Below are 13,052 nucleotides of genomic sequence, written 5' to 3'. Positions count from 1 at the left end.
CTGGGCAGTGCTTTCAATAAGCATGTGGTCACATACCGAAGATAGAAAGAAAATTCAAAATGAAAAGCTGCATAAAAAGGTTATCATCTTCCCTGTGGGTCTTGTGACTGTACTGCATGCCACGTAGCTGGACAGAGGCTGAGCAGGCAGCCTCAATCCTGACGTTTCCCAACTGGCATGCTCAACTTTTTGACTTCAAACATTGTCTTCTAGCATAACTTGTGCATGTGTTTGTGTAGCAGTATTTAAAGTAGTAATACTTCAACTAATACAGCTATCATGACCTTTGCATTACACATGAATTTTCATTCAATCTGTCTCTGAAGCAACGTAAGAGAGGAAGTGTTCTTTAAAGGTTTAAGTAACTAATTCATATTTAGAATTTCAAGGAATCTAGGTCTGTTGCTCTGTGACAGCCAGGAGACCTGCAGTTGCAGTCAAATGCTAGAGAATGCTACCTACCTGTTGTGTCAAAGACATGTAAGAATCAAAGGAAATGTTAATTTTAAGTTTATAAAGAAACAGAAACAAAAAAGCAGTGTAGAATCCTACAGGCTTCCTGACTTTCCTTCAGCTTTCAAGGTCTTGTAACATTTATAAGGTTTATGAGGATCTTGAGTCTGCCCTTGGAGTCTCTGGAGCTCCTGTTCCTTGGTCTTGCAACTCTATTGCTCTTACAGGCCCCTGTAACTCTGGATACGCTTAAGTGATACTGCTTTATGAAACTTAAGGGGCAGCCCCTAAGTTGCTTTTTTCCCCTATATTTCTTGTCTTGCACAAATTACTGGAAGTCTACACTGGATCGTGGATTACTTTCCTGATGTCTGAAGTATGCAAACTCTCTCTAGTGTTCTTGTTGCCATGCAAAATTACTGAAGGGTGAGGCAGACTCCTTTAAATGTACTCTCATAAAATTGTTATAGCCTTTTGGTTTTGGGTTATTGGTTTTCTGTGTTTGGGTTTTTGTTTTTTTGTTTGGTGGGGTTTTTTTTGGAAATGGATGAACTTACAGGTGCAAAAGGCTTGGACACGGTTTGTTAAACTGCTGTCAGATTTACCAGCAAATGATTGCGTGAGTAATTCCCTTTCTAGAAAGTGGTAAACATCAAGTCCAGAAAACTGAGGGTGTTGCTCTAGCTAAAGTTGACCAGTTCTATGCCAGGGTGACTCTGGTAGCTTGGGATCAAAAACCAAGCTGACCATATCTGTTTTGCAGAAAACAATTACAGTAAATCCATTCTGGCTCCAATAAGTGCCCGAACTGTTAAACAGGACAGAGAAACATACAGAATTTGAATTTGCAATATGTTCCTTCTTTCCTGAAGACAACAGAGTGGTTTGAACTAAGAAAACACCCAGTGAAGACATGAGAGACAAAGATGTTGTGTCCCTCAAGTGCAAACAGCTAACAATGTGCCAAAGTCCTGTCAATAACTAATAGTTTTGTTTGACTACAGTGTACCTGATTAAAATACTACACCAGCAAAAACATCCAAGATTTAAAAAGTAGATTGCTCAAAAGTACAGCAGCAGCAATTTATGAACTAGAATTACATTATAGGCCAGAATTTAAACTCAAGTTAGTAGTTACCTTTGAACTTTGCTGAATGCTCCCTTTCAGTGTAAATACGGAACATTACCCAAGCAGATGCAACCCCAATCACAGCGACGACAGAGCCCAGTAGCATCATGACAGATTTTGGAAAACCTGAAGGGAAACTGCATCTGCTTTACTTCCAAATAAATGTAGTGATAAACTTTTTATTTCTTGTTCCAGAAAGGGACAGTGTGAATCTCTGCCTGCAGCTTGTTATTAGCATTGCATTCTAACTCTCATTCTCACTTTAACTGAGGACACTCAACCTATGGCTTTCAAGCTGTGAGCAGCTCATTAGGACACTTCACCCAGACCACTGCCAAACAGGGAGAACTTCAGTCTTCCCAACCTAAATTTATAGTTTGGAATTAGTATTTTCTCCTTGGCTGTCACAGGAAAAGATTCAGGCTGTAAAATTATTTTGGCAGTGGCAGCAAGTCACTGCTAGCCACTACCGTGCCTCTGCTCCTTCCCCTCCACTGCATGAGGGGCACAGGTGTAGTCACATAGCACAGAGAGCTGCAATATTCAGACCTCTCCCACCAGTGGATGAAAACAGGTGATCCACGTAACCATAAAGGTTGGACATTTCAGGTCTAAGGATTACAAAGAAAGTGATAAAGCCCACAGAGTTAATGTTACTTCCACACAGCTGTGTGTAGGGCAAGTCACCATAACTGTCTCCTCTGCAAACCCCACCACCACCCCCAGCACCACCCATGGATCCTCCCTAAATTTAAAAAAAGCATGTAGTTCCCTCTAAAATCAACAAGGAGTATAAACAACCACATTGCTTTATGACCAGAGTAGGTGTTTTAGAAAACAGAAAGATGTATGGAAGACTGCTACCTCCACAATTTCAAGCGAAACTTTTATAAGGTTATAAAATATTTTCTGGGAAATCATGCTATTGCCTTCTCCTATTTTCTTCAGGGATTATCGTGGGATTTCCAAACTCCTACTATTTTAAAGTATCTTTGAAACTGTACAGCAGTATATTCCATGCACCAACCTGGAAACGTCTTCAAAAGAATAAATTAAAAAAAAAAGAAAAAAAAAAAGACCCAACAAGCTAACAATATCTCTTCCAAGAAGCTGAACTGAGAAGTTTACTTCCTAGGACCCAGCTGAGCAGGATACTTCAGGGTGTATTTAAGTAAGCACAAGTGTAACACCAGAGATCAACGGGACTAGCCACATCTCCTACATTATTTACACACTTAATTACCCTGCACAGAACCCCTTGATGTTTTCTTTTACTCCAGTTTCTCTAGGTTCCAGAAACAACAAAACGTACAGGGTTCTCAAGTGACCTCTTCAAGACTTCAGGTGAAGGAACTAAACTTGGAGAAATACAGCATCTTTGAAAAAGCTTATGCTTACAGGAGAATAAAAAGCCAGTTACACACTACTGGACTATAGCTGAAAAATAGTTCAGGATTATTTTCTTCATCCAGCGTAACCTTTTCAAATCAAGTTCCAATTTCATGCTATCAGAATATATTTTATGGCTTTTTCCAGTTCTGGTTACATGGAGAGCTACTTTACAGGATATAAGCATCTGCCAACAGCAGAGAAGACATTAAAACAAGTAATGGTACTATTATATTTCTAGGAGTAAGATATTCTACTGAAAGTTTATACCAAGAGTACCCTATTGGATGCATCACATCAGAAAACTATGTAGGGTATGCAAATCGGAAAAAATCAAAACTTACTCAGGGCTAGATAAAATCTACCAAAATCATAATGCATTAGAAAGAGAGCCTACTGGATTCCTCTTTAGTTCTCGCAGACACTGCAGGACCACCATCCCTCACATTCCCCAGTGTCTGATTCCTTTTTCCTTCCTTCTTTCTGACTCCACGGGTCTCAGGTTCTTCTACCTCCTTAAGTTTCCATAGCATAAAACATTCATTGCCAGGAAGGCAGGAACAATAAATCCAGATTTGTTACTGAGAACAAAAGGCAGACAGCAGAGATTATTTAGAGAGAGAGTAACATGAAGAGAGTGACTTGTAGGTACTGCCTGTATAGCTATAAACCTGCAATTTCCAGGTAGGTTCTGTATCCTCCTGCACTGAGCTCTACCCAGCTTACACTGAAAAGAAGGTTCCTGCCTTGAACAACCTGCAATTTAGAGCACAATAGAGCTTCTCATTACATAGTTTTGTCCTCACAAAAACCTGCAAAGATTTCTAAAAGATCCTCAGTGAGACTGAAACAGATTGCTTCCCTGCGTTTTACAGGACAACAGGGATGGGAGTTTTCTCTGAAATTAAAGCCTCACTGGGAACTCTGTCTGTCTAAAGCCAAGGGTTCTTTTTGCAATGAGATCTCGCTCTTAAGAGAAAGTGGAGTATAAAGAATCTGGTCTTAACTGTGATGACAGAGAGGGTTTGGCCATCCATTGTCTTCCAAAGAAAAAGAAGAAATAAATGAAAACACCTAGTTCTCTTCAGGTTACAAGATCACCTGTGTTTCCATTTTCCGTGTGGGAGGTTCCTGGCCGGACACTCAGCTGCCTCCACCTTTCTGGGCATGAACCTTACACGAGTGTCCAGCACGCCTGCCAGACACCATGCAAGCCTGTCACTTCACTCCAGATAGTTAAGTAAACAGAGATATATATTATAATAAAAAAAAAAAAATAAATCTGTGTCTTGGAGAAGAACAAAGTGCGCTGTTCCAGAATAAATAAATATCTGACATCATTCTTCTAAGTATTAATCTTTTCCAAGGCTTTGAGGTTTGATGGTGCTATTTCACAAATTCCTGTGAGGCTGCTTTACTGCTAGTCTAGAAATCTGACAGTGAAACTGAGGAAAAGAAGAGAAAGATCCTGAAACAGAGAAGAAATATTTCAGTCTGACTGTTTTTTCTGTTTCTTGCTACCATGAATTTTCTGTGTCTCGCAAAAATGGAGGCAATATGACAACTTTCAAAGCAAATGGAAATAACTCAGTCCCAAATCTTTTGTGAAAAATCATCTGCTCTCCTTGACTTTCCAAAAAACCTCCCATATCTTCAGTGAATTCAATCAAAGTTTGTATAAAGTGTAAGCTCATTTTTCAAGCCATGATTTGCCACCTCTGCACTTCTTAAGAAATCTTCTCTTCCCTGTTCTTTTCTACGTGGCAGTTTTGTGACTTTTTAATAATGTCTTGGTCATCTAGAAGCATTGGTAAAAGGCAAAAGAATTCTTGTTAGAGCAAGTAAAGCCCTCTTTCATGTGACAGAAATGCTTACACTTCATTAACCTTTATTATAAACTAGTCACTGGAAAAGTTACTTTGCTAGAATCCACACTCTTGTTTCACTCTACAAACCATGAAATGTCGGAATGCTAAATTAGAGTAAAATACTGCTCACCTCCTTATGAACCCAAGATTAATGATACGGTGCGGAAGGGAATAGCGGTGCTACTAGAAGCGTAACAGGTCACAATCACTTCTAAAATAGCTCATCAAAAACAGGCAGCAAAACATCACAGATGGTTCCCAGAACTAAAGCCCCACTCCTCAACCTACCCATCACTGAGACGTCGTATTCGACCAGCAGAGTCGCCTCCTGTCCACACTGTTTGAGAATACTCATGGCTTCAGCATGTGTCGTTCCCAGCAGTCTGATCCCATCCACACTCAGCAGCCTGTCTCCAGGTTTGATTGTGCCCTCTCTGAAGGAAGATTAAAGGAATGATCTTTATTAATATAAGATAAATTGATTTGGAGAGAATACTATCTTTATGCAAAGCAATTCTCTTGCACCTTCTCTGACACCCATCCCTCTTGCCTTAACACTTAACATTTACTTTGACAGCGAGAACGTTCAGAGGGCGCAGTGGAAAGGAAATTGCTTTAATTGGAAAGTCAGTGACTGGAAAGCGGCTTAACACATAGCTAAATAATCAAGTCATGTTAAATTGCAACTAAGTATAGCTTCTGCTTCAACATATGCTTTCTTTCTGCCTCGTCCACACAACTTCTCTTTCATACATACATAAACACCTCCTCCCTCGACATTTTCTTAAAAATACGAGGTGCAAACACGTGCATGCAGAAACAGATTGAAAAATACGAATATCCATTCACTGTTTTTCTTAAAAAATACCCCTTACTTGGGCAATTCAATTGTTGTTTTCCTCCTACCTAAAAATAATTTGGCTATAAATGCACACCGTCTCCCACGTGTATCTCATAATGCATATGGAATTATAATAGAAAATGAAGTACTATCATCGTCAGCTCAAGAACCAGGGATAAAAACAAGGAAGCAAGGGGGATGGGGATGGGAAGAAAGAGACAGAAGACAAATGCTCTCTTGAAACATTTGCTTTTCAATTAATGTTGCCAAGGTCAAAAATGTCAATATAGGCTACAGAAAATCATGTTGCTTTAAAGAAATTGCCCTTTAAGTTTCTTTAATGGTTTAAGGACAAAAATGACATTTTTGAAAATATAACTCATAAATATAAATAAAGTGAATATTCTTTCTTTTGTATAGATACAAGATGGTATTACATACAAACATGTTCATTGGGCCAAAACATAAACCTGCACTCAGAAGTTGTCCAGGTGAAGTTACATGTGAACTCACACACAGATCTATACAAATGTCTCAAAAGAATAATGCAACAACACCCAAACACATGACAGTATTTTTCTGAAGTGCAAAAGAAAATGATTGTGGGTTTAGAGTACAAAAAGTATAATTGAAGAGCTACACCAGTTGTCTGAAGGCTGCAAAAAAAGGTGTTCTGACCTATTGCAGGAATTTGTTCTAATTGAGGTTGATTTTTGAAAATGTTTAAAGGGATAGTCTTGAAACATGCAACATACTGAATTAAAATTCACACACACTATGACACGCTGAGCCTCTGTGGTTGCCTACTACTGTTATTACAATTAAAAGCATAAACTATGAATTTCAAAGGAACAGGTTTGAGCATCTCTCTTTCATCCCAAATCCTAACTTCTGTCCCAAATAATTCACCTTTCTCCATTTGTCTTTCACATGCACTTCAGAGAAAGATGAATTGTACCTGTCAGCAGGCCCTCCAGGTCTAACACATGTTATTACAACAGGACGAGATTTATTTCTGTCATCGTGTGCTCCACCTAGAAAGGGAAAAGTGAGAAAAAGCACACCTTCATTTTATGCTTTTTGAAGACAAAAGGCAAGTCTAATGTGTATCTTACAGCATACACATTTAGACATGGGCTAAAAAGATCAAAAAATGGCCAAGCCATTAATATGAACCTCCTCTGAATTTTATCTTAAATAAAATAGACCTACTGTATGGTATAGACGATTCTTTATAAAGTACTTCTACGGAGTGATTCTTAATAAATGTATATTCTTTTTTCAGAACCTCTGCTCTGCAAATCTGATCTCAGTGTGAAAACTTACTGTTCTGCAATGTTTGCTGCACAGAGAAAAAAACATCCATACTTCATGTATACTCAAAATAATGACTGGCCACTAAGGAATTTATATATTGCATTAAAAAAAAAAAAAAAAGAAAAAAAGTGTTCCCTGAAGAAACTAATAATTTGTCATTGGGGTATATTATTTAACAGTTGTCTGTTTTCTTCTGTTCTCTAAGTCAGTGACAATATTTTTGTCGTACAATTCAGACTATCAGCATGATTGATTACATTTCATACCCAGTTTATACAAATACTATATGTGAATCTTTTTTAAGAACTACAATCTTCCTGCTGATTTCAGTGGTAGCAGAGTCTGGTCTTATGTGAAATGAAGTTTGTTATGTTCTTGGCATAGTTGATTAATTAACGTTCTTCCATAAACAAAAATTAGAGCAGTTCATAAATGCAGTACATGAATGTATGGAAAAAGTAATACATAAATCACAAAGATTTTTATAAAGTGTGAGACATAATCTTGAAATGATTTCTTATGCCATAAAAATTTATCACTTTTTTTGCTGATTTAGAAATACAGACAGTTCAAATTTAATAACTCACCTCTTATTACAAATCCAAAAGTGTTCCCCTCTTTATGTAAAGTAACTTCCACAGTTCTAAAGATGAGACCTGATCCTTGTACAGCTAAAAGAAAAAAAACACAAAAAAAAGAAAAATATTCCAAAATATTATGATGAAGATACACACAGATTTGCACCTTTTCCAATTTAAGCTAGCTGTTGTGTTTCTGATCATACAATTGGGAAGAGTCCACTACTGAACAGCTAGATTAAAGGCCTGTAATTAAACACTACTCATCCTCTTTTTGAGAGGACTTTGGGCCAGATATTTTGCAGATTGCCAACGGTTTGGAAGAAGAGCCACAGTTGCATGTAACAGGTGAGGAATTTAAGCCTTACTGTTTAAGTCATGGCATAATTTTGCTTTTCTTATAGTTAGAGAGCTAGAAAAGATGGAATGACACAGTGAGACACAAAAATTACAAATGATATTCTTAAAGCTACCTATGGAATTTGCTGCTCAGCCATGAAAATATTTACTTGTATTGCTTGAAGTCAAGACAGTTGAGATTTTTAAAGTGTACCTCTATTCTCATATTACTAGATTAAGACGAAAAACGTATTTTGTATCATAAGGATTTGTTGTTTTTCCTCTTTCAAAACTTAACATGCTCCCTCACCATTGGTAAGGGAGTAAAAAAACTCTGACTTCGTCATAGTTGAGTTGGTATTCTCTGTGTAAACGCTACAGCAGTGGTGCACAGCTGGGTGAGGAGGTGAGAAGCCTAATGCACAGACCAATGCTTTTGGGTGTGATAATCCATTTACAGAATTTGAAACCACTGCTGTTACGAGACCGTTGACTGGTTTACTATTAGCTTTTATAGGAAAAACTTGGCAGGGTATAAGAACTCCCTTTTCCAAAGGGAAAAGGACACTGGGCAAAATCACATGCATGCACACTTCTCAGCTTCCAGTAAGAAACTGCAAACAGCACAAGACATATAAAGATTAAACAGCCCCCCCCCACCTCTATGAAATAAACGTTCTGTGAGCAGCAGAACTAATGAAAACTTATGCCCTTTAATGCTCCTGCCTGCAATAAGCAGTTTCCCCATCCCCTGTTAGGATACCCTGAGGGGGGAATGGACACCACAGGCTACACAGCTGCAGGGGTGGGTGCTGCCAGACCTGGAAAGCCTCAGTAAGATGTGGTGCCCCTCAGTGCTGCATGCCTCTCTCTTTGAGGACTCCTCTACTTGGAGACTCACTCAAGTGTCTGTTTCCACAAAATGTACCGTAATGTACTTGTTTTTGGAATCTTTCAATCTCCATTAAAAAAGTTACTGCAGGGAACCAGAAGAACACACGTGTGAAATCACATAAATCTCACTTCCTCAGGAAAACGGGTGAAAGATGGACCTCCAGGGCATGCTCTGTATTGCAGTAATTCCTGCTGCAGCTTGAAGATCAGGGCTGTGCTACTGAAGCCCATGCAGTTGCCTCCTTTTCAGCTAGAAACTCTGTGCTGACCAAAAAGGACCGAATTACAGGGAGCAGAAGGCAACTCCTGCCTTCATCCTATCAACAGGAGGTGGCCCTGCATGTAGCTCAAGGCGACTCTACGCTTGCTAACCCGCATGGTGTGGTCTGTGACCTCCACCGGGGACAGGTGAAACCCATAGTTCAGCAGGGAGGAAGGGCATGCAGCATCCTTCTGCTTGGGCAGCAACCGTCCAGGTGGTTGTCCCTCCACCCCAGCCCTGGCCTGCAAGGGGAAAGGAGCCCTTGACCTTTGGCAACAACAAAAGGCAGATGCCAGGCAGGCATGGCTCACATTCCGGCTTAAAACACTGAGTGGCTTGTGCTGAAAATAGCGCTCCTGCTGCGAACGCTGCCAGACAGTGAAGGAAGCACTAGGGAGAGTGGGATTACTAGTGCTCAGCCAGATTTAATCCATCATTATTAAGGTACTGACACTTCCCCACTCTGAAACCATGATAGTCCTCTCTCTGAGGGGGCAACCATGAGAACAATGGTAGGATTTCATTATGTATGGGGCAGGGAAGGAGGTGCCAGAACTGCACCACATGACCTGCTGCTAGACTTGTGCGTGCAATGACGGCACTGTGTCTAGCTTGTTCACTGGAAGTTAATGAGAACAACTAGACTGCTTATCTCCAACTTTTTTAGCTATGCTTGTATGAAGAGGTCAGAAATTCCAAGGACTGAAGGGAAGTTACAATTGCTACTGTAATTTAGCATGTCAAAATCCTGTTTCAGTGAGCAAGAGCGGCACATATGCCAAAAGCAGGTGAAAAGGAAGGAATCCTGCTTGAATAAGTGCAAAACAAATAATGCTCATAAAACAATTACATCTCCAGCAAAATAATTCTGAGCTCATCTGACTTCCTTAACTCAAATATTGCGTTTTTTAACATGAAGTTCCCTTACCACAAGTGAACACTAATCAACAGAGAACATTCAAAACATATTAAGATGGTTGTCAGGAGATCATAAAAACAACCAAGTATGTAATTAGGCTAACCCTCCAGCTGCTAGGAAGCAGTGGGGAGCTCATTCACTTCTGAGCACCAAAGAAAGTGATAGATTTTTTGGCTTCTGTTATGAGGAAAGCCTTTATGTAAGGAGACAAGTGCCTCCTAGTTGGCTCTGCAGATTTTTCTGGCCAAACACCAGCAAACCACACCTTCACCCTTCCAGTGAGCAGCATGAAGGAGCCGACACTCTTTCAAAAGTGCAATTGGTGCAGCCCCCTTGGTGCCAGCCAGCCACCTGCCACTCACTCCTTCACTTTAGGTCCCAGGTTTCCAACTCACTGTTTCTCTAACTTTCACTTCATACCTGATAGCCTCGATTCCCACGGATTTTCTCCTACACACAGTCACAGATATAAGCAAAAAAAAAAAAAGAGCAAAGGAGAGGCAAGGAAAACATCCATTACCCCTCTGTGACTTTGGTGTCAGCATAAATCTGTGTTTTGAAGACAATCTGCCCAGCGAGAAGCCCTGTTTTTCAGTCACACAATTCATGCAGGTTTATGCATCCCCGTGGCCTACCCCACTAGGTCTTCTGCTCTAGAAATGAAAAGCTGCCTAAAAGGGACATCAGAAAAGACTGGAAAAGTCCCAAAGTATGTTGCTTATCTGGGAAGGTGCTGCAAGTAGAGAGAAGGAAGGAAAAGGCAGAGGCAGAATTCACAGATATTCATCAGTCTCATCTCGGAAGATCTTACTGTGACATGAAGGATTCTCTTGCCCCAGAATCTACCTAAACTAATTCCCAGTATTCAAAACTGTAAACAAATGAACCACAACAACAAAAAAGTGGAGGCTGACAACTCTGCTCTGCCGTTGGTGGGATTTATGCTCCTAAAACACCCGAGCATCTCTGAGAGCATCCCCCTCTACTGCCAGTACTTTTGCACTGTTTCCATGCTCTGTGCTAAGACAGAGGAGAAAATTTTAGGAAAACAACCACTACCAAAAATGAAGATGAACAACCATGTCCATCTCATTGCTAACAACATCTGCTATTCTGCGTAGGTTTCAGTTTGCTCTGCTGTTACTTACAGACTGGAGGCAGCTCATACTCCACTTCTAAAACAACCCTCTCGCCAACATTCTTGAGCAAGCTGATGATCTCATCATGGCGAAATTTGGTCAGGTTGATTCCATTCACAGATTTGATGTAGTCCCCTACGTCCAGCTGGTCACTCCTAGGAAAAAGTACATATTGCTTTTCTTAAAGACAGATCTGTTGAACCAAACTAAATCCTTTAAATTACTCTTTACTGACAGTAAGGAATACTTTTTTCCATTCATCTAGACTAAACCAAGTTGATCTTTCAAACAGAAAGTGCCATTTTAAGATCTTAATCTAGTCTAGCCTGTTAAATATTAAAAGAACAACATTGTTGCATTATTAATTTCTAATGTACAAAACCAGCTGTACAATAAAGGAGTTGGATGATTTGACTAGTTTGGGCACAGGATCCATGAAATCATCATCTTCATGTCCCCATCTTTCTCTCTCTCTCTTTGGGAAGCATCCAAAACTACTTTTTCGGACAACATCTGCCTTCACAGCTAACAGCACAGCTACAGGAGATAAGCCACAGCCCAGATGCATATGTTTTGCTCAGTTACTTGGAATGATTTAGCTTAACCTTTGTCTTTTTAATTGTTTCACTCACAAATACCAGGTTTTTTGTTTCCACTGTAGTAGCAAGCAAGACTATGACTTAACCTTCTTTTTAATCTTAAAAACAGCTGATGAACAGGGTTTTTTTAAAAAAATATTAAAATTGTGGTCGTACTACGGTTAGTTCTTCCATTTTATTTTTTCCCCTCAGTATTTTATGCTTGTTCTCTCAAGTTTTTGTTCAAGGACAAAAATACAGGGAAATAAAATTTATATAATTTAGAAGAAACTTAATTAGTCCTTTGACTACTTTCAAATATCTCATCGGTATTTCTAGTTTTTGTTAAAGTAGCCTTGAGGGAAGAGGGCGACCAGCTGTTGCCGTTTATCTCTGAGCTTCTCCGGTCTGATGGGCTGCCATTATAGATGCATCTAGTCACATATTTGTTAGTGACCTTTCTGATGTGGTACATATTTCTGAAGCAATCACATCTTATAATGCATTTTGAGCCTTGAGATGTGGTTACCTAGCAGCGATTCCTCCTTGACGAAGGTTAGATACTCTTGGTTTCCCATCCTTGTCGATTCCACCTGACACTGTAAGCCCTAGGGTGGTGCCTTCTTTTTTCATTAATTCAACTATTGTTGAGCCCTTGAATTCCTCTGTTGAAAGAAAATTATTGGCATTATTAAAATTTAAGTGATAACACAGATGTTGCCTTTCTAAAATGTCATTTACTTCCCAAGAAAATCGTTATGTATGTTAATAAGAAATAACGTGTACATCTGGAGGTTCTTGTGTTACAATTCACAAGTTCTGACCGCAAGGCTCAGCATATAGATAAATCTGAGACATATGTTCTGTAAAAGGTTATTAAAAACTACACTAATGGGCTAGTATACTATACAGAGCCAATAAATACAAATTCTGGCAACACTTACAACTAAAGGTAGTTGTTTCACATTTTTAAAAAAGCTATCTTTCCTCATTTTCTGCTTTCTCCCTCTGACCTCTGTGTTTTATAAAGCTGTACAAAAGTACTTCAGCTGATTAACTAAACAGAAGGATAAAAGACACAATGATATAACAGCACTAGAAAAGTTTAGGTTCAGACTCACTTTGAGGCCACTATTAGATGTGAGTGTTAATCAAAACAATCAAACATAACAAAAATGCATATGGAGATAAATACATCAGATCTTAAAAGTGTTATTCCTTATTCTTACACAAATATATCTCCGCTGTAACTCTCTGAAATCTCTGCAGAAGACGTATAAAGTAAATGAAGGGCTTTCATAGTCATAAGTGTATAAAAAATTTCCCTCACATGGTGCCTGGGACAC

The 13,052-nt window shown here is 39.3% G+C and overlaps 1 protein-coding gene across 8 annotated transcripts in view; it reads right to left on the bottom strand.

Annotated features, from left to right (window-relative positions):
- The window catches only part of GRIP1 (glutamate receptor interacting protein 1), a 328,959-nt gene that overhangs the window by 70,183 nt on the left and 245,724 nt on the right, over positions 1-13,052 (bottom strand). For all 8 annotated transcript variants that reach the window (XM_056341971.1, XM_056341974.1, XM_056341975.1 and 5 more), the window contains exons 3-7: positions 12,236-12,371; positions 11,138-11,283; positions 7,585-7,668; positions 6,639-6,714; positions 5,128-5,273 (exon numbers count right to left, since the gene is read on the bottom strand). In XM_056341971.1, the coding sequence (XP_056197946.1) occupies positions 5,128-5,273; positions 6,639-6,714; positions 7,585-7,668; positions 11,138-11,283; positions 12,236-12,371 (588 nt within the window). The remainder of the gene's footprint in view (positions 1-5,127; positions 5,274-6,638; positions 6,715-7,584; positions 7,669-11,137; positions 11,284-12,235; positions 12,372-13,052) is intronic.

This window comes from Falco biarmicus, chromosome 5, assembly GCF_023638135.1.
Source record: "Falco biarmicus isolate bFalBia1 chromosome 5, bFalBia1.pri, whole genome shotgun sequence".
Classification (NCBI taxonomy): domain Eukaryota; kingdom Metazoa; phylum Chordata; class Aves; order Falconiformes; family Falconidae; genus Falco; species Falco biarmicus.
This window is presented reverse-complemented; position numbering and strand designations above follow the sequence as displayed.